Source organism: Dipodomys ordii, unplaced genomic scaffold, assembly GCF_000151885.1.
Source record: "Dipodomys ordii isolate 6190 unplaced genomic scaffold, Dord_2.0 Scaffold46, whole genome shotgun sequence".
Lineage (NCBI taxonomy): Eukaryota > Metazoa > Chordata > Mammalia > Rodentia > Heteromyidae > Dipodomys > Dipodomys ordii.
In genome coordinates, this window is record NW_012267262.1 from 5,008,836 (window position 1) to 5,035,536 (window position 26,701).

General features: G+C 33.3%; 1 protein-coding gene across 1 annotated transcript in view; it reads left to right on the forward strand.

Moving 5' to 3' along the window:
- The window catches only part of Luzp2 (leucine zipper protein 2), a 354,582-nt gene extending 344,026 nt beyond the window's left edge, over positions 1-10,556 (forward strand). The window contains exons 11-12 of the mRNA XM_013019604.1: positions 9,699-9,776; positions 10,452-10,556. Coding sequence (XP_012875058.1) covers positions 9,699-9,776; positions 10,452-10,556 — 183 coding nt within the window. The remainder of the gene's footprint in view (positions 1-9,698; positions 9,777-10,451) is intronic.
- The last annotated feature ends 16,145 nt before the right edge of the window (positions 10,557-26,701 follow it).

A 26,701-nucleotide genomic window follows, 5' to 3' on the forward strand; every position in this document is an offset into this window, starting at 1 on the left:
AGCCATGCGCTCATAATTGCAAGGGAAGTCTTGATAATGACTCAGCACTATGATTATAGATTGTTTTTTATGCACATAGGCTAGTAGCAAAATTCTGTCAATTATATCAATTTATTTTTAGATTGATTTTACAATAGCCATGTTCTAGTATTGTGTTAGGTAATAGTTCATTTCCAACACTAAAAAGCAAATTAGAATTTTTTAATGCTGTCAGAGAAGATGTGTATGTGTAAGAGATTTTAATGACTTTAATGTAAGGATGCATTTTGGCCCATCCCATTTCATACATCAGAGACCCAGCCTCTTTCCTTCCTAATTCTCCTGTATAATTCAATGTGCGACCTGCATATAAAAGCAACTGAACCTGGGCATGTTTTCCAGATCAGTCTGTGTATTTTATTACTTGAATTCTAAATGATGGAAGAGTTTCGAAGACAAGTCTGAGCCTCTGATTTTCCTGTTTATGCCCCTTGCAAAGTAATATTAATTTATTCTTACTAACCTTGATACAGAAAATACTTTGTGTAATGAATCCTTGTTATACTCTTTTATATAAGTATCCATTTGTCCCAAGTATGATTATATTGTTTAGTTGTACTTGTATAGGAAAAATATAATCTGAACTTTCCCTTTACTACTAGGTAAAATAATTTAAGATTCAAACTGATAATGATGGAAGAGCTTCTATTTCTAGGGAATATTTCAACTTAAAAATGATATTCTTATCAACATAGGTTGGCCTACTGTTCAGTTTTGCAGAGTACCAGTAAATAAATGTACATGTAAATAAAACAAACCAAATCAGCCAGGGAAGCATAAATGGGGAAAACAAAACAAAAACAAACAAACAAACAAACAATTGAAAGGAAGAATAGAAGGAAACAGGAAAGAAGGAGGAAAGAAAAAGAAGGCAGGAGAGAAGGAAGGTGGAAAAGGGGAAAAAGAGAGAAGGGAGGAAGAATAGATACAGATACTGAGGTAATTATACAAATAGATGGTTACATACATTACTACTCGGATAAGTAGGGAGATATTCTTATTTTGGAACTAAGAAACATTGTGTAAAATTAACCTCAACATAGTTTTCCACTCTAACTTAGTCATCATGCCTTGATTTTTGACAATATTATGGGTTCAATTACTTCAATTCTTTGTTTTATATGTGCCTACTCTGCTACCTATCATATTATTGTGTTACAATCAACATAATTCTTATTATATGATTTAAGTATTTTATATACTTAAGAATCTTAAAACATGATATTTCCAGATAAAAGTATTTGTCTATTATGTATTATTTAAATATTTTACTCATTTAGAATAAATTTTTGTCTTTATATGTTTTACAAACCCACATAATGTAGATAAATGCAAATTATTAGTTGTGGATTCATTTTTCAGAGGGAATAATATTAGAAATTGAAATATACTTTGTCAAAAACAGTTCAGATCATTTTCTGTCTTCTTAAATTGCTTACTGAAATGTTTACATGAATATATTTTACACCAGAATTATAACAGAGAAATAGATAAAATATGAGAAATACAAGTATATTTCAACATGCTATAATAGAAAATGAATGTATATATCGACATTCTCAAATAAAGTTATTATTTTCAATATAAATTATTGACATGATTAGTTCTTGGTATTTTTCTTAGATTGTGATGGGCATGGCACCACACAAATTAAAACTTGTCTGAAAAATTTAATATACCTTTCATCCCCAATTATAGTTAGCTCTGTTTCATTATAGAAACATCACCACCTTTGAATAGATGGATATTATTGCAGACATGAATTATTAAGTATCTAATAAGTGTTAGGTTCTGTATCCAAGCTTCTTGGACTTTTTTACAACTCAGAAAAGTTCCATAAATATTCTTTCTTTCTTTCTTTTTGTTGGTTGTGAGGCTTGAACTCTGGGCTTGGGCACTCTCCTTGTGCTCTTCAGCTCTAGGCGAGTGCTCTACCACTTGAGCCACAGCACCACTTCCAGTTTTCTAGTGGTGTATTGGAGATAACTGTCTCAGTCTTTCCTGCCTGGGATGGCTTTGAAATGTGATGCTCAAATCTCAGCCTCCTGAATAGCTAGGATTACAGGCTTGAACCACCGGCGTCCAGCTTAAATATTATTTCTTTTCCCTGTTCATTAAATGGAAAACAGGATACACATTGAAAAGTTGAGTAATGTCCCCAAAGTCATACAATGAACAAATGAAGAATTGAAGTCTATATTATGTTTTCTGAATACTGTTACTATATTTCTAATTGCTTAGGAACTTGCATATTATCTCAGATTACCTTTGTATATCTTGATGATAAGCACCATTACCTTGACTTTAAAAAGAAAATATTTTAAACCTGAGAGGAATTTTGACTAAATATATTCCAATTCTGCCTTCCAATTGTGCTTTAACAAGCACATATCCTATCCCTTAAAATGTACATTTTTTTCAGTTCACATGCCATATGCTTTGCTTCAATATTGATTTCCTTGAGGAAACAGGAACATATTACACAATTATGTCCTCATAATGTCTAGATGAGTATTCATCTTTAAAATATCATTTATATTATACTCCACACAGGATTTGGTTGACATTTATATAAGTTATGTTTATTAACATACTTATTACATTGAAAAAATATTAGGACCAAATGTTAAATCTATATCTTCTTTTTCATACTTCTCAAGACCTCTTCTTTTACTTCATTCAAGTCCATGACTCTCTTACAAAACATGAGATTATAGCTATTTAAACATTCAACAAATTCCAATACATGATCTTCATATGTTGAAGGGTACATTAAATTGAGAAAACTTGAGAGTTATGTTTGCAAATTTATTTTATATCGTAATACTTTATGGAATTTATCCCTGGTCTTTAAAAAAATACAAGAGAGTTTTTTATTTGTTGTTGTTGTTGTTAATGCACTGTGTGAAGTTATTTCTTTTTTGTTGTTGTTGTTTCTTTTCCCTTTGGTTTATCCCCTGTTGTAACCATATTTGATTAGGGTACCCTGTGTCTTTTTTAAATACATTTTTTATTATAAAAATACTGTACAGAGGGGTTATAGTTACATGAGCAAGGTAATGAGTACATTTCCTATCAAGCATTGCTACCTCCTCCTTTGTTTTTCCCCTACCATCCCTTCCCTCCCACCTCCACAACTACACCCCCTGCCCTACTGCCTAAATTGTAGTTTGTTTTTCAACATAGTGCCTTCCTTGTACATCTCATTGTTAAAATGGGTCAACCTGTATCCCTATTTAAGCATTTTGTTTTTTCCCTTCCCCTCCCCAAATTAAAGAAGTGTATACACAAGATGCAGGGCACCGACATCAAATGCAGTGAAAACAGGGCTTATACCGTATGGGAGGAATATACAAAGAAACAAAAAAATCACATGGTACCTTATACATACATTAGAAACAATAGCAAGAAAGAAAAAAGAAAACCAATGTGTCTCTGTCTATCTTGGGGTTCATTTTGCTTAACAACATTTTATCTGGTCATATGTACATAGCTTTTACTTTTTCTGCTTGTCTATACTAGTTATTGCAAATAAGGGAAACCATGGGACCTTTGGGCCTGGCTTACTTCATTCAATTCATTTTTTTCCAGGTCTTTCCTTTTCCTAACAAATGGGGCAATGTCAATTTTTATGGAGGCATAGAATTCCATTATATATATATATATATATATATATATATATATATATACATACATATGTATATATATGTATCACATTTTCTTGATCCATTCATCTACTGAGGGGCATCTGGGGAAAGTGGGAGAAAAACAAGGGAGGGATAAGAATGTTCAACAAGAAATGCATACAATACCTTATATATACAAATGTAACCACACTATACATCACCTTACAATAAAATTAAATAAAAAGTATTGACAAGTGCTGCTGTACTTTCTACAAACATGATTTTCTTAGGTACATTATGTAAAAATAAATTTCGGGGCTGGGAAGGTGGCTTAGTGGTAGAGCGCTTGCTTTGCATGCATGAGGCCCTGGGTTCGATTCCCCAGCACCACATAAAGCAGAAAGAAAAAAAGCCGGGAGTGGCGCTGTGGCTCACGTGGTAGAGAGCTACCCTTGAGCTGAAGAGCTGAGGGACAGTGCCCAGAGTTCAGGCCCCACGACAGGACCCCAAAAAAATAAAAAATAAAATAAATAAAAAATAAATTTAATGTAAATGAAAAAATATTGTAAAGATGATGTATGGAAGGGTTATAGTTACATAATTCATTTTTTTCTCATTTTCTCACAGTTGTTTTTTTTTTTTTTCCTCCCAACCCCCCACCTCTCAAGTTGTATAGTTTATGGTCTTCTAAGAGACTAAAATCATCCATTCCATGAAAAATATCTAGAATGGTGGCCATTTGTCATGACATGAATATTGTATGTCATTTTATTTGGAGCTTCTCCTAAAAGTTAGCAAGGTGGTCTTCCCATTGTTCCCAGACATTATCTTTAATTTTTCTCTGTAAACTCCAGGACCCTTTTTAATCTTTCTTTCTTAACAATAGCCCTTCAAACATTTCATGTTAACTCCCAATTCTCTACCACTTGTTGACATTTTTTATTTGAAAGGTAGAAATCTATTCCTAAATTTTAAGATTTACTATGTTAACATTTAAAACTGTGACCATAACCAACTACACAGTGAAGTATCTCCTGCAGTGTTTTCTTTGAGAATGAATGTGATAAAGTTGGTAAAAGGAAAGAAATGAGTTCTAAATGCCTAGAAACCTTCTATCAATAAATTGCTTGTTAAGAATGTTTGACTAAAACTTCCTCCCATGAATACAATAAGCTCATTTGAATTTTTAAAATAGAAATCAGTATTTTAATTTTATTTATTTATTATTATTATTTTATATGTATGTACATTTTGGTGTGGGGACTTGAACGATCTCTTAGCTTTCTTAACTCAAGGAGCCACATCTCCTTCTAGCTTTATAATGATTAATTAGAGATATGAGTGTCCAGGTATTTCCTGCCTGGGCTGCCTTTGAACTATAATTCTCAAATCTCAGCCTCTTAACTAAGTAGGGTTACAGATGTGAACCCCTAACATACAGATGGAATCAGTATTATTATATATTCATTCTGCATAGGTTATTCAAAACATATACAGAAAACAGATTTATGCTGTAATACATATTTATTATATGTTGAAGACACAAATATTATTAACATTGCTTACAATGGCTATTACCTGAATCATTTACCTTAATGTTCATTATTCTCATTGCTTCTGTAATATAGGATATGTTGATATAGGTGGGATGGGTGGATAGTACTAGTTGTGTTTTAAATAACTCAGTGTTTTAAATGATTTTCTTATATGATCCTTATAAATATTTGTGAATAAAATGAATCCTCCTTTAAAAACAATATGAAAACTGAAAGTGAAAAACACTGAGTAATTCTCCAAGGACACAAAACGAGCAAAGAGTAGATTTTAGATTACAAACACAGAGTCTAACTCATGTTACCTGTGTGGGAAATGGGAAGTGTTTCTCTTTTTGTATTTTTTATCCTGTTATTTGAAAATAAAACTTTTCTAAAATTTAATAAATAATATCTAAACATATACATAAACACACAGTCATAAGAACACTGGCTACACATTTTAGCCCACAGGTTTAAACCACACATTTACTGTGTTTAGTTATAAACTCTCTTGTATAAAACCCAATTGAATTTCTAAAAAAAAGAAAAAAAACTTGTAATTCTATTTCAGGTGGTACCAAGGATACTAAAAGAAATGAAATGCAAAGAATTACATACTGTGGGATTTGAGAATGATGAACAATAACATATCAATGTGACAAATAATTTTGTGATTGTAGGTGAATTTAATAGGTATGATGAAAAGCAAATATGTGAGGTTCAGTAGGTGAGAACAATGACTGATTTCTCCATGCCCTTTCATTTATCCCGTGAGCTTGTGATATAGTTCACCAAGGTGAACACATCTTACCAGTTTAAAAAAAAAAAAAACAACAAAAGAAACAAGCAAAAGCATTCCCCAAGCCCCTGATTTCATTCATCTCAGTCATATTTTCCTTTTCACTTTTTGTGACTAGAACGATTAGAGAAAGTCATGGCAACTAACATTTGCCAGGACTCATAATTTTATACTAATTATCAAAATTCCAAGAGTTTCCACATAAGTATTTACTAAAGGGAGGACTAGTAGAGAACCTGATTCATAATAAGTTTAACAGAAATGGCATTGTATCTTCTTTGAGGATCATGTTTCTCCTTTCAAAAGTGAACACATAAATCCAGACACTGGTTACTCAAGCCTGAAATCCTAGCTATTCAGGAGGCTGAGATCTGAGGATCATGGTTCAAAGCCAGCCTTTGCTGTAAAGTCCATGAAACTCTTATTTCCAATAAACCACCAGAAAACCAGAAGTGGCTCTGTGGCTCAAGCTGTAGAGTACTCGCCTTAACCTGAAGAGTGCAGGGACGGTGTCCAAACCCAGAGTTCAAGCCCCACGACCGACCAAAAAAGAAAACAGTGAACACACCTCCCTTTTCTTTCTATTACTTATACATGATTAAAGGCATATTTTGTAAGACACAACATTTAAGCCTGATGTTGCTTGATAACAACCATGAGGAAGGGCAGCATAAGAGTTGAAAAACAGAAAAGTTATATATACAGCAATCCAAAACAAGATTTATGATTAGTCTAAATTGGTGAAGATATACTGGGTGGAAGTTTAAAATATGCGTAAGAAGGATGATCATTTGAGGCATTGAGTTGAACAGAGATAAAATTAAAAACTTGTCAAATTTGAAGAAGAGCGATTAAATATTGTATCTGCTATATTCAATATGAGGCTGAGAGTGCAAACATGGTCATACTTTGACAGACTGTCTTCTGTTTGACTAAGTGAATATTTAAATGACAGGCAATTTGTTGTCACCTACTTACAATGGAGATGTTTTCCTTATTTGTTTTGGCATAACGCATTTTTCATGCAGCAAGTTTACGTGATAAAATCTATCTTAGGAAGGTATTTCTGCAGTTATTTGTATACTGATTAAATTAAGGTTAAAGAACTGGCAGATTTAATTTGAAAATCCAGGAGGGAAATAAAGGGATAAACTCCAAGCTTGCTGAGAGACAGGGGACTAGCTCAGCCCATCATAATAAATGAAAAATGGATCGCAGCCTATCCATAGAAAAGGCTGTCAGTTACTACTGCCTGACAAATTTAATATTCGGAAGCTGAGATCACAGAATCTTCAAAATATTGAAATTTTTGAAGTGCTGCATATTGACATGGTTAATTAAGCTACAAGATGTTATTGTTTAAAATGAGATTTTTTTCATGTCTTGCTTAGAAGTTGTTGAATATCTGTAAAAGTAAAAGCTCTCAAGGCTTTCTACTTGATGGATTAAAATATCACAGAAGTATCAAATTATAAGATATATTTTAGTTTTACTTTTACTTTTTTCACCTTTCCACATTTTAGTAGCATCAATTATTTGTAAAATGTGATTTTGTTTTGACATAGTTCTTGTACTGGAAAGATAAATATTCAAATGACAATTAATATGCAATTGTCAGTCTAATTAAAAAAGAAAAATTGTTTTTGTTTATATAGTTACATTTACTAGATGATTTTTGATATAAGCTCTGAAAATTGATATCCAAATATTTGAATATTAAAACCTAATTGTCAGAAATAGTAGCCAAGTTTCAACTGTCTTTTTTTTTGGGGGGGTCCGGTCGTGGGGCCTGAACTCTGGGCCTGGGCACTGTCCTTCAGCTCTTCAGCTCAAGGGTAGCTCTCTACCACTTGAGCCACAGCACCACTTCCGGCTTTTTTCTTATGTGGTGCTGAGGAATCGAACCCAGGGCCTCGAGCATGCAAGGCAAGTGCTCTACCACTGAGCCACCTTCCAAGCCCTCAACTGTCTTTTAGTCTAGGGAGATTTTTAAAAATAATGTTGCCTTGATATTTCCTGGTAATTTTCAGGGTATTCCAAATAAAGAAAACACACACAGAGATGCACACACACACACATGGATTAAAACCCTAAAATATGCCAAAATAAATCAAATGAGATTTCCTGGTTAGTCAAATATGGAATCTTGGTTATAGAATTATGACCACTTAAAATATATGGAAGGCATTTTTCTAGACAGATTTATGATCATATTATTTAAATTGCTCCCTGGCTTGCAGTATGGAGGCTCCTGTAAGGCACACAGATCATGGGCTTATTGAAATTTGGGGACTAAATAGATCACAGATTCAGTATTTCTTTGATCTTTGGCTTTAGTACCACAGGAATGGAGCTTTGTTTATACTGTAAATGTTATTAATTTAACTTTTTTCAAATTTTACTTTATAATTTATTTTTTTCTCTGCTGGTCCTGACGTTTGAACTCAGGGCCTGGGTGCTGTCGCTGAGCTTTTTTTAAAAAAATATATTTTTTATTGTAAAAATACTGTACAGAGGGGTTACAGTCACATGAGCAAGGTCATGAGTACATTTCCTATAAAGCATTTTTTCCTCCTCCTCTGTTTTTCCCCTACCCTCCCTGCTCTCTCACCTCCACAACTACACCCCCTGTCCCCACTCCCCGCCTAAATTGTAAATGATCACAAACAGGAACACACTAAAGCTACCAGCACAACATGCTGATGCAGAATTATTTACCATAGCTAAGATATGGAACCAACCCAGATGCCCCTCAGTAGGTGAGTAGATCAAGAAAATTATACACAATGGAATTCTATGCCTCCATCAGAAAGAATGACATTGCCCCATTTGTTAGGAAATGGCAAGACTTGGAGAAAATTATTTTAAGTGAAGTAAGCCAGTCCCAAGAAAGACTTGGAAAAAATTACATTAAGTGAAGAAGTGAAGTAAGGCAGGCACAAAGAAACATAGGTCCCATGGTTTCCCTTATTTGCAAGAACTAGTGTATGTTTGGGACAAGCAGAAAAGGTCAAAAGCTAGGTACATATGACCCGATAAGATGATGTTAAGCAAAATGAAGCCCACGATAGGGATACAAGTGTTTTTTTTTTTCTTTCTTGTTATTGTTCCTAATGTATTTCTAAAGTACCATGTGATTTTTTTTGTTTCTTTGTATGTTCCTCCCCCATGGTATAACCCCCTTTTTCACTGTATTTGATGTCGGTGCCCTACATCTTGTGTATATACTTCTCTAGCTTGGGGCGGGGAAAGGAAAAAACAAAATGCTTAAATAGGGATACAGGTTGACCCATTGTAACAATGAAATGTATAAGACACTATGTCAATTTAATTTTTATTTTGTACCTTTGAAAACATTTTTTGAATAATTCTTAAGTAGTAGTACAAAAGAGTTTCAACTCCACATGTCAATTTGTGATTATAATGAATCTTTATCCAGGTTATCCCTTCCACCATTCTCCCATCAATTCTTTATAGTAGCTCATTCCATATATACAACAGAGATTCCAGGTAGACCATAAAAACCTGGTGGTAATTTGTTCTCATATTACTAGCTCAGTGATAATGTTTTGTATCTACTTCTCAATGTACGTGAAAGTAGTGAAAACAACTTCGTGGGAAATATCCATAGTGATGCTTCTATTTCCTTTCTTGTCTAATTTAACTCATTTGCCCTGTTTTCAATGTCTACTTCTCTAGGACGGCAAGTCCTGTTCAATGAAGCACAAAGAGAGCCCACCAAAAGTCTCCATCACAGAGTCAGAGTCTGTCCCACAGGTATTTTATTTGCTATCCTCTTTTGGTTGATCCATTAGATTTAATATAGTTCCACCTTGCTCTAGGTAGAGCAGGATTTTGAAGTGACTGCAATAAGACAGTTCTTTTATGGAGCATCTGGCCTTAGAATGGCTGACCTCCCTTCCCTTAGATCGGTAGTTTGATTTTGTTGGGGTACTCCTTTTCCTTCTACCCTTCCAACCAAAACAAAAGAAAACAGAACTGAAGAGAAGAGAAAGCATGCATAATTTTTCTTATGCAATAGGGGTTAAAGAAGTATTGGTAAAATGGAGGAGGTAGAATAAAATACATAGACATCACAAAACAAACAACAAACACAACTCAAGAGCTTAATTCTGAGTTATCTATGTATTGTTTGCTAACTGACCAAAAATATGACATCATAGCGCTTTTAAGGTTAATTAGGAATAGATTATTCAGTGTTGAATGATCAAGTCAAAATTTTCTGCGTCGCATCACACCAATCTCTAGACAAAATATGTCTAGGTAGTAGACTTATTAAAAACTGTGTTACATTTATATCTGTGTAGATGTCAATAGGCCTTCATTGAAATGTAAGGATTTTTTCATAGTTTTTTATTTGGATTTCTTAATTTTACTTTAAAATATATTTGTCTTCATTCTCCTAATTTTCTGTTCTGTGTTGTTTGACAGAAATTGCAAGTGCCTCCTTGTTCTGAATGTGAGGTGAAAAAAGTCCCAGAAAAACAGTTAACCAACTTTCAAGGAATTCCAGCTAGAGAAGAAAAATTACTGTAAATTCCAAGAAGCTGTATCTAAAATATCCATTTGCTACTCTCTTCATAACTTTTTAGACTACAGGCTTGATGGAGATACTAAGTTTCTAAGCATGTAAATTTTTTCATAACTTTATATTCCACAAAATTCCCAAAAATTCCAGACCAATTTTGACCCAGAAGCAATAATCTGTTTGAAATTAATTTCTGTTCTCTTAAGTATTTCACTGACATCCATAAATTACTCACTATAAACTTGCTGGTTTGAAGTGAAATGCCACATAACATTTCTTGTTCATTTGGACACCTAAGCATTCCTAGGGCCTAGTCGTTGAAATTTGCTGGAGGATGATTTAATATTTAATCTAAGCTGCAATCTTGGCATATACCAAGCTGGTATGAAGATAAATAGAATAGATCCCCATCTCATAGTATTATTTGGAATTCTCATTATTTTGAACTAATAATTATTTTGCCTAAACAATGCCAATTCAATTTTTTCAATGATTTGAATAAATGGCCTGATTTCTGACAAGGTGATTTTTTTTATTTTTTTTTAATTTTTGGTTGCTTGAACTCTGGGCTTGGGCACTATCCCTCAGCTCTTCAGCTCTAGGCCAGCGCTCTACCGCTTGAGCCACAGCGCTAATTGGGTTTTCTAGTGTTTTATTGGAGATAAGAGTCTCATGGACTTTTCTGCCCAGGCTGGCTTTGAACCATGATCCTCAAATCTCAGCCTCTTGAGTAGCTAGGATTGCAGGCGTGAGCCACCAGCACCCAGCAAAGTTAATTTTTTTAAGGAAGTTCTATAGACACTCCCTTTATTTACACTTACTAGAATTATTCTAATTTAGGAATCAAGTTCCAAATGCCCACATAGTTTTTGACGTGAAGTTAGAATGTCAACCAAAGTAAGAATATAAAATAAAAATAAGCTAAATGGCCCTTTACATATTAAAAACAAATTTGATGAAAGTAAAATAAGTATCTGAACCAATAAATCCAGACTCACACTTTTTAAAAGACAATGTATTATTAAAATTTCAATGGCTGTTTTAATCTCTATAAAAAAATCTCATTAATCAAAATATGGCATTTGTAAATTGTCCAAAAGTAGCTTATGGTCAGAAGGAATTGACAATTCAATAATAATCTGACAAAAATCAAAGAATATCAAGCTTACAGAGCTGAAATGTTAAAAATCATATTCAGTTTGTTGGCACCAAGTGAATTCACATCTGCTTTTAAACATATTTTGCACAGGCTGAAGTAGAAAAATAACCATTGGTTTTATAGTGTGAATCTAATGAGACAATATCTGGACCAGTATATCCCAAAAGTGAGTTACTAAAAATATATTCAGTGAAATATATTATCAAAGCTGAGGTTAATTTCTGAGATAGACTGACATACTTTTGAGCCAGTGACATTTTCCAGGATATGTAATGATTTATTGTTGGAAAATATTAACAGCACCTAAAAGGAACAGAGTGCTATATTTATGTAGGAATTCTATTTGCAAAGTAATTCGTGGTTCTGTATCAGCATTTTTTTCATGTAATAAGCTGGCTAAGAAAGAAAGTAAAGTAGTTTTATAGAGGATACACAGAATTTCCAGATAAAATAAACCAGGATGAAATAAATGATCCAGGTCTAAAGTTCCTGCTGATTTAATTCCACATTCATTCAATTCTGCGAAACAGACTATTACTCATCTCCCAAGTCCTGTGCCTTGTAATTTTACCACTGTATGAGGGTACCCTTTCTCATCTATTCAGACTTTCAAAGGGAAACAAGTAATTTAGTTTCCCACTTTGCTTTGGATGTTAGCTTTTCTCTGAGTCTCTCTGGATCCTACAGGAAATCTTTCACCATATCACTTAACATAGCATGTTCTGAGGTATTTGTAATTGTTTTGTGTGATACTTTTGATAAAGGAGAATTTGGCTTAATATTAATTGTGTTTGAGTAACTACATTTGTTTATTTTGTCTGTACTCTGACATCCTATTCTAGCAAATGACAATTTAAACAATTTGCTTTTCTTATTTCTTGGCATGATCAAGTGGTCTTTGAATCATCATATTTTATTTCTCCTTTAATCACAGGCAGCCTTATAGCATTGTGCAGTGCTTATTGTGAAATATTTATCACATACTTGTTCACTGTCTTCCCTAAAAAAAGAACTTATAACAAAGGGTGTCTGTGTTTTAAAACTATAATGGGATTTTTTTTGTAATTAACTAGTGTATTCTTTTCCATTCTAATAGATGATTCTTCCTAATGAATACATTTGTCTCTGGACACTTTAGTTGCTTTCAAACAGAAACTGAGTTTTTAAAATGTTTTTCTTATATGTTATAACTTTTGTCTATAAGACAAGTATAATTTTTGATTCTTTGTTTTATTTTATTTTAGAGTCTAGGCACTGTTCCTAAGTTGTTTTATTCATGGCTAGCTCTCTACCACTTGGGTCACAGCTCCACTTTGGCTTTTTTGTGTGTGTGTGTGTGATGATTTGGTGGTAAGAGTCTTCTGGACTTACCTGCTCAGGAAGGCTTGGAACAATGATTCTCAGATCTCAGTCTCCTGAGTAGCTAAGACTATAGGCATTAGCCACTCAATGCACAGACTATTTCCTTAACAATCAGCTTTTTGAGGAATTAATATTCAAGCCCTAGCTACCTTTTGATATAAAAAAAAAACAAACTTAAATGCTGGCAATAGGTGGTGTGATTTTAATCACTCTAATGATAACTAATGAAAGACTAGTTAACATGTTGCTGAGTAGAACTGATTCCAATTGAGTAGCAACTCCAACATTTTGCAATTATACAACTTTTTTTTAATATAAGTACTAATAGAACTAAGAGACATTTTATTTTTCTCTAGTTTTTTTTAGTGCTACTTGAATTTCATAATGCTCATCATATACCAACTATTCACTCCTATAGAAATTTGGAAATCTATTTCCTTCCGAGTTCATTAACTATACAAATTCCTATCTAAAATGTATATGGCTTAACGAATTCTGACTGTAATTTCCCTAGTACCTACATGCTCTGAACAAAATGAATGATTTCAGTCCATGGTATGGATGAATAACTTTCTTCATCCTCTCAACTACCTTCGTACTGAAAACTACTAGATGGCTAACTCTTCTTTTCATTTTTAGTCTCACAATGCTATTTCAGTCACAATTCTTTCATAAAATATATTTGGAGGACTTATTTACTGTTTTAGGTGGACAAATGCAAATAGCCGGACTGAATGAAAACAATTTGTGAACTTTGCTATAATGAAATCTTTTATTTTTATAGCTCAGGTATTGTAATTAACAATTAACTGAATCCAGAGGCTGAAATAAGTATTGATACCATACATTAAGGTGAGCTAGACAGACCTGGAGAGTAATGGAAAAGTATATGGCTTACATAGGGGATATTTTGTTACCTGTGTATGCCACATTATATCTTCCCCAACTATGTATCCATCCGGACTGTATTGTATAATGCTGATGGTCAAGTATGATGAATAAAAAATGTTCAATAAAAGTTTATTATCACTACTATGTTATATATTACCCACAAAATGTTCAATAAAATTTTATTATCACTAATATGTTTTATATTACCCACACAGAGTAATTTTGAAAAAAAATGTGAGCAGTAAAACATAGTGTCTGATTCTGTGAATTAGAAGCCAATTAATTTTTTGAAGTGTTATTCTGGGAGTTTCCTTAACCTTAATGATAACAACCCAGAAATATTTTATTTTATTCAATGTTCATTTATTTTTGTATTTGTTTTAAATAACATGTAGCCAGATGCCGGTGGCTCACACCTGAAATCCTCACTATTCAGGAGGCTGCGATGTGAGGATCAGGAATTGACGCCAATCCTAGCCAGAAAAGTCACTTTGAGACTCTTATCTCAACTAACCACTCAAACACCAGAACTGACACTGTGGTTCAAGTGGTAGAGCACTAGCCTTGAGCACAAAGAGGGTGAGGGAGAGTCATCCAGGCCCTGAGGTCAAGCTCTACAACCAAAAGAAATAAAGAAATAACATACATGACATGCATTATTAAAGTTTATTACTCCAAATTGAAAAAAAATCTGTTTATTTTAACCTTACAATATGTTTATAGCAGAAGTATATAGTGTGAAATGACTTTATCAGCTAGTGAGCACATTGGGGATCTCATATTAACCACTGGTCCTTGGCATGGCCTGATATCTCAAGTCACTCCAATATGTTTGAATAAACACCAGGATATAGCTTCTGTAGTAGCAAACTGCTAATCATGAGGCCCTGAGTTCAATCTGAAGTATTGCCAAAAATTTTTTTAAATGTAAATATGTGTTGAATGATTTTTTTTCAGGTGATTCTGATATAGTGAAAGAGGATCTGTGTATAATGAGGGGCAGTTTGAGGAACAGATAACATAGGGAATATTTTAAATTCACTATTTAATTCCTTAAACAAATCCTACTGAAGGAGATGTTGCTTAAATATAATTGAATTTCTATGTTTTATAAATAGGATATTTATGTAGTTGTTTTCTTGTGTGTGTGTGTGTGTGTGTGTGTTTGTTGGTCGGTCATGGTACCTGAATTCTAGACGTGGGTACTATCCCTCAGCTCTTCACCTCAAGGCAAGCGCTCTACCTCTTGAGCTACAGCGCCACTTCTGGTTTTCTGACTTGTTTATTGGAGATAAGAGTTTTACGGACTTTTCCTTCCCAGACTGGCTTTGAACTGCGATCCTCAGATCGCAGCCTCGTGAGTAGCTAGGATTACAGGCGTGAGCCACCAGCACAGGGCACCCAGCAACCATCCCCCTTTCTGAAGACAGTATAGGCTTTAGAATAAGGGATCATGTTTGCAGCTCTCCAGATTTCTCAGGCAGAGAACTTCTTGATCTTGGTTGTACTTGCATGAAGCCTCAGAGGGATTTCATAAATTATCCTAATCATGACTAAACTATGTTTTGTTTGGGAAAATGAGGGTAAGTATACTTGTTTATATCCACTTGTTTATAACCATAATTTGTTTAGACATTTGGGTGGAGGGGAGGGGGGAGGCTGGGAAGGGAGGTGAAGGGTAAACAAAGGAGGAGGCTGCAATGCTTGGTAAGAAATGTATGCATTATCCTGCCCATGTAATTGTAACCCCTCTGTACAGTATGTTCACAAATAAAATAAAATTTAAAAAAAGAATTATCTTGAAATAAATACACTTTTAAAAATATTTAAAACAAGAAACTGGTATGTTGCTACTCTGTCAATCAATTTGGAATTTAGAATAAATACCATCAAATATATGCCTATAACTTCCAGAATGAAGCAAGAAGTATGGCATATAGCAGCAGCTTAAGTTAATTGGCTTTTGCTGAAGATCCACTGTGTTTTGTGCAATTATCTTTTCCGAGATAATCTGAAGATATATTTGTCTGTCATAGTTCTCAGGTTTTATGAATTCCCTCTTCACAGGTAACCTGGTGAGCAATTATTGCTATGTAATAAATTATGTAACGTTATCTCCTACTGTTCCCTGGAATGAGATTAAACAATGGAAGTGCATTGATTGATGTCTTTGTGTAGAAAAAAGGAGTAGAGGAAGCATTGTGATCATAGCAGTTTTTTTTAAAGAAATTCTCAGACTACTTGAGCCTTTTGTCATCATAGTATCTTCAAATGCTCTAATTCCAAGTCATGATTTCCGAAAGATGCTTTACTATACACACACACACACACACACACACACACACACACACACACACCTCTAAAATGAGTATACACATAATATACACATACAGCTGCACTAGAAATATTATCATGTTCCTATAAGGAAAGACTTTGTAGGAAGACTACTGGTTTTAAGGTATTTGTCCAAGTATTTAAACTGTGCTTCCAGCACATTTTCTGTTGTTGTAACTCAATACTACAGATTGAGAGACTTTATCCACTTCAAGGTTTTGAAGTCTAGAAAATCCAGTTTGAGAATTCATATCTGGTAAGGACTTACTGCTTACAAAAGGGGGTTATGTGACAAGACACAGCAAGCTTACATACTTATTATTTCACTAATGTAATTATGGGATAGCCTTAAATTTTATAATCTTACCAATCTCTTCAAATTCTCACTTTAAATTACCATTAATATTTTACTTTGGGAAATAAGATTCAGTATGAGATTTGAAGGGCCAAACAACCATACCATAAAGCTGAGCAACATCTGAGAGATGGTTAATTCCTGAGTAATCTAGTGCTTTTGTGAATTGATTAGAATTAATAAAAATATATATCGAGATAAATATGGCTACTTCATTTGAATACTAAGTGGTATTAGAAACAGGCATACAACAAGCCTTTATGAAGGTAAATTTATTGTTTAAAGATAACTGTAAGTGTATACATGCATCAGAAATCTCCAATATGAAAAGGATACTGTGTCTATTGTAAACATATCTGTAATAGATTTATAACTGCATTAAAATGTCCAATAAGAAAATTATTATTGTGGTTAGACATATTCTCTCTCTCCTCTCTCTCTCTTCTTTCTTCCTATCTCTTGTTCTTACCCTCCTTTTCAGTGTGTTCATGGGAGGGGTGATAGCTATATTTAGTGATCAAGAGATACATTTTAACTTGTTTCCAAATGAACTATTCAATTTTTTTATCTGAAGGAAACACAAAGATAAAATAATCATATACTTAAAACCTTGAATAGTGGTATCAAGCAACTCATCATTTATTCACTCCATATTATCACAGAATAATTTTTACAAATATCATCTAATTTCTACCTGTTGTTGTGAGTTATAGAAGCTAATTGAAACTGTGATTTTCTGAATTTCAAACAAATATTATAAGTATGTATGTATTTTCCAGACATTCATCTTTATTAATAGATCAATTACATAGAGGAAAATGATAAATGTGTTTTTCTAATATTGCCTCAACAATGATTTTAGCAAGATTTATCATAAGTTACTAGCCAAAGGGATTTGCAGGAGTTCTTTATAAAAAATATGCTGGAGTTTTAATATTCCAATACTCGTTTATAGAAGTCAGATGTGTTTTCACATTGGCTTTGTTTCCAAGTTTTTAATATAAGATAGATCCAAGTGCTAGCTTTGTAGTGATATATATATATATATATATATATATGTATGTATGTATAGATATTACTAAATGTTGGTGAAAAACAAACACCACATATTATATATATATTAATTTCTTTTTGCAATTAGATTTTTTTCAAAACTTCTGGTTAATGAAAAGAAGCATTCACTTTTCAATCTTTTTTCAACCCCAATTCACAATCTCAAAACTGAGTGGTTTCTTTATATACTCCTTTGCTATTCTGCCTCCTATTACAGGAAAAGATGCCAATAGACTCAATCCTGATTTGCTCTGAGATTTCATCTCAAAGAGTAAATGAGCTGGTCTCTGGAACTGAAATCCCTTGGAAAGCTTAGACTTCATATAACTCACATTCTACAGACTGTATACTCTGAACTATTCTGAATGCTCATTTAATTATACTCTGCCACCTTCCTCTTCACAGTCCATTCACTAGTGTCCAATCTAATTCTTGAAAAGAATCTTTAAACATATAAAATATATTAATACTATTTTTTCTTTTAAAATATCCAGCAATTTCCTACTTCACCCTATTTTGGAGAATAAAGTACTCATCATTGCTTACAGTGCTCTATTGAACGAGGATTACTTATCTTGTCTGAATTCCTTTCTGTTCTGTGCATGGCTCTTCAGCTTCATTTATTGAGGCCTCCCTGACCTGCCTTGAATTTACTGAGAATCTCCTATCAATGTTCTTCAGACTTGCTGATCTTCCTATATATTTATGCAGTGTGTTCTTTTCTATTATTCATTGAGAATAGAAATATCATTCCTCATTATTCGACATAAAATGGTACCAGTCTCCCTATCACTGTTTCCATCACCCTCTATCCTTTTTTTGTTTTCTACAGATAAAAGACAGTATTGACACCATACAAAATACATATATTATGTTATTTGTGTATATTGTGTGTGAATATATATAGATATATACATATATCATTTGTTTTTAAAAGCCATCTCCTATAGAGTTAGGGCCTTGTTTGCTTTGTTGCTTTATATTTAGTGTCTGGAACCATTGGATAGGTGATGTGGAGATTATAGATATTAGCTAAATATTTATAGAACAACTTTGCTTTAATGCTTCCTTACCATGTCGATCAAGTAGGAAACACTCTGGAAATAGAACAAAAAGTCTTCAAGGCAGGTTACTGCTCTTCTGATTAGAGAAAATAAATGTAGTGGCTTGGAATAAGTTACTCAAAGGAAAATGGAGGTTTGGTCATTTGCATATTATGGGACTGTGAGTCTTGGCCACTTCATCATTTCCATGAAAGACTCCAGCTAAAATTAACACACAGTTTACTTCTCGGTCTAATATGGAAAATCTGATACTACCTTTCCTAAATATACTCATGAAAAATATGAGAAAAGTTACAAGGCACATTAAACTGTTGTTTTAAATACTAAATCAGTTTATCAGACTATAATAAGATCAACACAGTTCTGTAGGCAGTTTACCACAGGCACATGAACCAAAATTTTAATACAAATTTGGATGCCAGTGTTGTCTTATTTGACTTAATGCTTAATGAACCCCCTGAATCTAAAATTTGCAAGGGTTGTGACACAAATAGAACCCTAGGGAAGGACGGGAGGGGAAAAACAAAGAAATGGGTAACAATACTCAATAGGAAATGTACTCATTACCTTACTCATGTAACTGTAAACCTATGTACAATATCTTTACAATAAATATATGTATATTACAATAAGGCATTGAAATGAATTTTCTTGTACTAGATTATCCAGTGTTGTTTTGGCTTTGTTTTTTATTTTGCATTAAGATGAATCATGACAAGCTACCAATAGGTTGAACTATTAGTTAGATCTTTCAGTACTGAGACAAAATTCCTGACATAAACAACTTAAGAAGTTAGCTCACCACTTCAGAGCAATCAGTCTAGAGTTTTTGGGGGTCTGTTGATTCTGGGTCCATGGTGAGACCACATAAGATCCATATATCTGCAGATATAATTGGCAGCTAAGAAGCAGAGATAGAAAAAAGAAATTAAGGGGAGCAGAAATCAGTTAGAACCTTTACCAGCACACTTAGTGACTATATCCTTCAGTAGTGTCTCAGTTCTCAAAATATCTACTATCTCCAAAAATAACTCCATCATCTGAGGGTAACCATTCAACACATGAACCTATGGAATATACTTCATTGTCAACACAAAACAAGGACATATGGTCTATGTAATTACTACAGTTCATATCTCAAATTTGCTATTCTAGGACATATATCTAGTTATGCAAATGTTGCCAGTGGAGAATCATTTCCTAATAGTACAATTTCAGCTTTGTCACAAGAGTTTTCTACTGCAGTTTTGCAGCCAATAATGAAATAAAATTGTTCCCCTTCCTGGTTTCTTTTTTAAGTAGCAACTCAAATGCTATAGTATGTTAGCAAGTTGGCAAGATAATGGTCTCGTCTTTTCCCTGATGTATTGAAGTGCTGAGCATGGTAACTAATGGCTGATAAACTTAATTTTTTCTAACAGCAATTATCTAATTGTCTTCCATGCAATATGACTGTAATAAGATCTCCATAGCAACAGTCCCTTTAGGAAGCTACTGGTTTCATTATTTCTATGTCATTGTAAATTACTTGGAATACAGGATTTTATTCCCCTTTCACACAAAAAAATACCTTTGGGGCTTGGCAATGGATGTTAGATGCTGAGGAGACTCTGATTTGATACAGGAACAAAAGTGTAGCTATGAGCAGGAAAAGGGGATCATAGAAAAATGACTTTGGATAGAAATGTTCCTTCACCATTGTAATGGAAGAGACTGGAAAAACAAATTGGATATTGTCAATGACTCTGAAAAGGTTTATAAAGTGACATCTTTCAACAAGTTAGCTGCTGAGGGGGCTATTAAGGAACCTAGAATTGATCTGCTTTTTGAAGATGTTATAATATTAACCACAAGTCCTTCAAAAAAGTTCAAGGGAATAAGTTGACATTAAATTCAGGGAAGTCGTTATTTGGAATACCTCTGAGGAACAGGAATTCAAATTATGTTCACAAGCACAATTCTTTACACGAAATGATAACCTAGAGAGTAAAATGCAAAATATAATTTTCTACTCTTTTTTATTCTTTGAGAGTTCAATTTTTATTTTTAATATGTTCTCATTATCTCTAAGTCATACAAAGGAATTGCCATTCAACAAAGCAGGTAGTTTTATAAAGAAGCTGACATTTTACAAAGCAGTTTATTAATATAATGATCAATGTCACCTATCTCAACATTCTCAACCATCCACCACCTTCCCTCTTCTTAATTGTAGAATATACATTGATTCTTGTCTGCATTTTCCTGCCCCTCTGCTGTGTTTTACCAGTCCTGAAGTTTGAACTTTGGGCTGCAGGTTGTCCCTGAGCTCTTTTTACTCTAGACTAGCACTCTAGTATTTGAGCCACAGCTCCACTTCTGGCTTTTTTGGTATTTAATTGGAGATAAGAGTCTCACAGACTTTCCTGCCTGGCTGGCTTCAAACCACAATGCTCAGATCTCAGAATAGCTGGGATTACAGATTGAGCCACTGGTGCTTAGCTTTCCGCTTTTCTATTCCTCATTCATCTACCCCTTACCCCTTGAGTTCATCCTACTGAAATGGGCAGGGTGGTTTTATTTTGCTGAATTTTGATTTTGGCTTTCTATGGAATTTCACTATTTGAGATGTCCCTCAAGTCTACCTTATTTCAGTGAATACCGTATATTTGTATATACCACTCAACATATTTATTTATGAGTTTGTAGGCTAAATATTGCTGCTTCATCTAAGGGAAAACATGCATCCTTTGTCTCTCTGTGTCTGACTTACATCATTTAACATAATTTTCCAGGTCTTTCCATGTCTTTATAGTATCATTCTTTCTAATTGTATATATTCTTTCCATTGTGTATATACCATATTTTCTTGATCCATTCATCTATTACTTTGTAATCTTTTTTTGGGGAGGGGATCCAGTCATTGGCCTGAACTCTGGGCCTGGGCACTGTCCCTCAGCTCTTCAGCTCAATCCTAGCTCTCTACCACTTGAACCACAGCACCACTTCCGGCTTATTTTTTCCTTATGTGGTACTGGGGAATCAATCCCAGGGCCTCATGCATGCAAGGCAAGTGCTCTACCACTGAGCCACCTTGCCAGACCTCATTGCTTTGTAATCTTTGGGGGCAAATGTCCAGGAGTGGCATTGTTGGTAGAGAAGAAGCTGGAGGCTAACCAAGCTCTCCACTCTTTATTCTCAATTTTAACCTTATTGAAAAATCACCCATTTCATGTAGCATTAAAATCCACTTTTGAGGTACTTTTGCAACCAAATATTGAAGTACTCCCAAAATGTACTAAGTATTTACATAAAAGACATATATATGTGTATATATATATAGAGAGAGAGAGAGAAAAAGAGAGAGAGAGAGAGAGAAAGAGAACAGATATTAGTGATTAGTAGCCAATCATTGGGCTACTTTCTAGAGAAGTTAAAAGAAGATGGTCTGAAAAATGGTTCATAAAACATATATATGTGTGTGTGTGCACGAGCGTGCATGTGCTCATAGAGAAAGGAAAAAGATAAAATGTAGGTAAGATGTTAAGAAATTATACAAAAGTGGAAAGTACTTTTACATTATACAAGGATAGACTATTTCACATTTTGCAGGAAGGAAAACACTTGAGGTTGGATTTAAGGGTCTTATGCTGGCTAAGGTGTCACTCTACCACTACAGTCATGCTTCTAACCCTAGTTATCACGGGGTCTTTCTTTCCAAAAAGTATAATGTGAAGTCTGGTATTGTGATACCTCCAACATAGCTTTTTTGCTCAGGCTTGCTTTGGCTATTTGGGATCTTTTATACTTGCATGTGAATTTTAGGATTAAATTTTCTGTTTCTGTGAAGAATGTCACTAGATATTGACCAGCATTGGCTTTAATGGGTAGATTGATTAGATAATACAGCCATTTCAGCTGAGCATCAGTGGTCCACACCTGTAATCTTAGCTACTGAGGAAGATGAGATCTGAGGATCTTCCAGCCCAGGCAGGAAAGTCCACATCTCCAGAATTTTACATAAGAATAAATTCTGCTTGGAAATTCATTTGTAATTAGTAATATTGGGGCTATGTTGTGATTCATGGTCATTTAAGAATGGGAGTGTTTAATCATGGTGATGCTCCAAAATTGAGCCTGAAACAGTAGCCCTAATTGTGGAGAGATGTTGTAAGTCTCATTCTATATAGGATTCAATAAAAGACAAGTAATGACTTGAAATGATATTTTTAAAACTATTTAAAATTTTTGGTGTAAATTCCAGTTTCTGTTTCTGTAAGCAGATTTTGCATATTCCCTTGGAAATTTCAGCTGAGGAAAAGTTACATATTTTGCAATAGAATATCAATTTAAAATGAGAGTTTTAAAATGAATACTATTTGAAAGAATTATACCTTTAAAAGAATATCCTTCCAAGTAATTTCAAACTTCACTTGTTAAGCTATTAAAAAGTAACAGTGCATTCTAAATTGCACAACCTGAAGTAAACAGGGTATATCCAACAGAACCACTATAAAAATTTCCATTATAAAACCAGCCGCTAATGTTTGTTTTATTTCATTGCTTTTATTTTCCATCCTGGATTATCAAGCTGTCTCAGAAAGTGTGCATATGCCCTCTCTCTTCTCTCTCTCTCTCTCTCTCTCTCTCTCTCACACACACACACACACACACACACACACACACACACAGTGTACCTCTAGACCTTATTGCCATGATATCGAAAGCTTTAAGCCCATCTATTGTGATCCAATAATTCTTTGTATTGTGGTTTAAAGATGAAATACTGCTTCCACAAGAACATGTGTTCATTATCAAGTCATGGTGCTATTTGGGGACATAGTTGATACATCAGGAGTTAGGACATAGCTGCAGGAAGCAGGTGATGGGATAACTTCCTTGAAGATTGTACATGCTTCCAAGACACTGTCTTTCTCACCTGCTTCCTGTCCGTGGAGATGAGAGTAGCTTCAGCCACATATTCATAATTCCATAATATTCTACACCATTAGAGACTCAGAAACATCAAAACTAAGAACAATGGACTGAAACCCTCAAACAATGTTCTAAAATAAAACTGTACAACCATATATTCTTTATCCATGCATTTTACCCTGTGATGTGAAATCTAACACAAAAAAGCATCTTTTATCTAGTAACTTATAAATCAATTACCAAAAACTTGAGTATCATAGGAGATGTGTCTATTAGAATATGTGATTCTTTAAACTTAAGAGTGAATGAATGAGATTATTCAAAATAAAAGAAAAAATGAATAAATTCTACTGATAATGGTAAAATGCTCAATAATCATAATGAACAAATCACACGAAAACATATGTCCTATGAATTAGGACCAGTACATTCATTACAATTCCAAAAATGTCATTTTTGTAACACAGATAAGATAAATAATACTGTAATGTGTAATTGCATAGCAATATTGAGCATAACCTGAACCCTTTGCTTCTGAAAATCTAGGACAAATGTGAAAAATCCCTCTAATAATATTCTTTAAGAAATAGCCTATAATAGGCCACTAGCTTTTCTCCAGTGTCTAACACATGAATATCTATGTGCACATTTTCTTATGCATCATTTAAGATCTTCAGATGATTGTATTATTTAAATGTGATAGAACAAAGCACAAATAATTATGACAGTGAAGTTCCAAAATCATTTCATTGTGCAAATATGAGGAAGCACTAATCATCATCAGTCACTGTACAGACAGTTTTCAAAATAAATCAGTGTTCCCTGACCCTACAACACCTGTAATTTTTTTCAAACATAATTAACTAAACAGCTAAGTACTGAAGACCTCTTAGTGATCAATTGTGAATAATTCCTCAATTCCAATAATAAAGTCATTTGGAAGATTCTGATTTAATCCTGTTGAAGTAAAGATAAGCATGTTTATACCATAAACACTATTGAAAAGGGAAAAAGGATGGAGGGGAAAATAGGGCTTAGAGGGATAAAGCGTGAACAAATGGAGCTCATTAGACACTACATTGAAAATGAACTACTAAAATTGTGGGGACAGGAAGGAAAAATTGGGAGAGAGCAAGAGAAAGGGTGATAGAAAGAAATGTATTCATTACTTGACTTATGTAACTGTAACTCCTCTGTACATACCCTTAATAATAATTTAAAAAATTACAAAACATTACAATATAGGATATTAAAACTTCCAATGACTCAATTACATTTGCATAAACATAAGAAACATGAAAAAAGGCAAATAAATCTTGCAAACCTCACCAATTCCAAATAACAAACATTAATAGTCATATCATGGACAAAATCTTTATTTTTTAAGTTGAAAATGTTTTACATTTAGTTATTTTTACTTATTCATTTACTTATTAGTCATATGACTAAAATTTATTAAATGGTGAGTAGGAAATCCAATTACAATTCTATTGAAGTATGGGGAGAGAAAGAAATCATGATGATGAACAGCAAATAATTTAAACAGCAACATCATTCATAGATGCAAATATTTTTGTAAAATAATTCAGACACTATTAAGAAAATTGTTGCTTTTCTTGATAGGTTTTTGACATAAATGTGTTTGACATAAATGTGTTAGATTTTTGTGGCCTGCTTTTCAGTAGTATTGCTTATGCATGAATTCTTTCTCTAAATAAGATTCACTACAGGCCTCTATCTTAAATTCTTCTTTGCTGAGAGAACAGAGTTCCTGTAATTGCTTTATCATCCATGATAAATCTTCCTCTATCATTGTCAGGTATGTCATTGTGATGCACTCTTCTTCATTTTGGTTTGAGATTGAAAGAAGATTTTTGAAACCAATGATTTAGAGTACATTTCATTAAAAAAATTATAAACCTTATGGCCAAGCAGAGAATTGAGCATAAGGGTAAGAATAAATGGAATGTCATTTTATTACAGGAAGCCCTGGGACTTTTGTTCACAATGCAGGGAATAACTATGAGCAGGAAATACAGAATCATTTCACTTAAGAACTATAGGCACTTTATGGTTGTTGTGATGCTTGGACAGAATATACTCACTTTTTTTCTCACTATTCTTTTCCTGATGTGTTTGAAAAAAACAATTCAGATTATTATATTTGTCTGAAGAATGTGTTGCAATAAAAATAACTATAAAAAATTGACATTATGCGGATTTGGAATTTATTGCCTGAGACTGTATTCTTAAAAAAAGTCATAGTAGAAATTTCAGATGACATATAGAAAACAGATAGGTTACAAATAATTCAGAATTGCAAACATAGATAATTAAATATTATAATATGATATTATAATTATGAAAATAATACAGATTTTGGTATGTTAAATTCTACTTTTGCATTTATATATTTTTAAATAACTCATATGGTATATTTTAACTTAATCAGTGACTTGATGCAAAATGAAATTTTGTTTTTAGGTTATTTGTAACTAAATAAATTACAAGATATTGATTTTAGATATCACAACTGAAATAAATCTAGACACAAATCTTATCATACCTTTTCTAACTTCTCAACCCTTGTACTACTATGATTGTGTAAAATAACTTCTCAATTGTAACAAAGTATTATTGAATTACAATTCACATTATTGAAGTGTTTTTTCCAATTAATCAGAGTATACTATCATAATTAGAATATAATTTTCATAAGAGATAACCATGATCATATGAACCAGAGAGTTTTCCACCATAACAGCATTCTCTCCGTGGCCATAAGTGCTTTAATGCCTTTTCAAATTGTCTTCTAGAAATTATTAAATATTTCTTCCTTTATCTTTCTTGCTGTTTTTCCTTCTAATGACTTCTTTGTTCCTTTCTTCTTTTGCATTATGACTCTTTTAAATCTCTTGCAGCTTTCCCTTTTTCTTATTCATGATACCGTTGCTTTCAATCTTTTTTTTAATGTTCTCAGTATTTTATTATGATCTGCATTTTTCACTTGATAATCTTTTG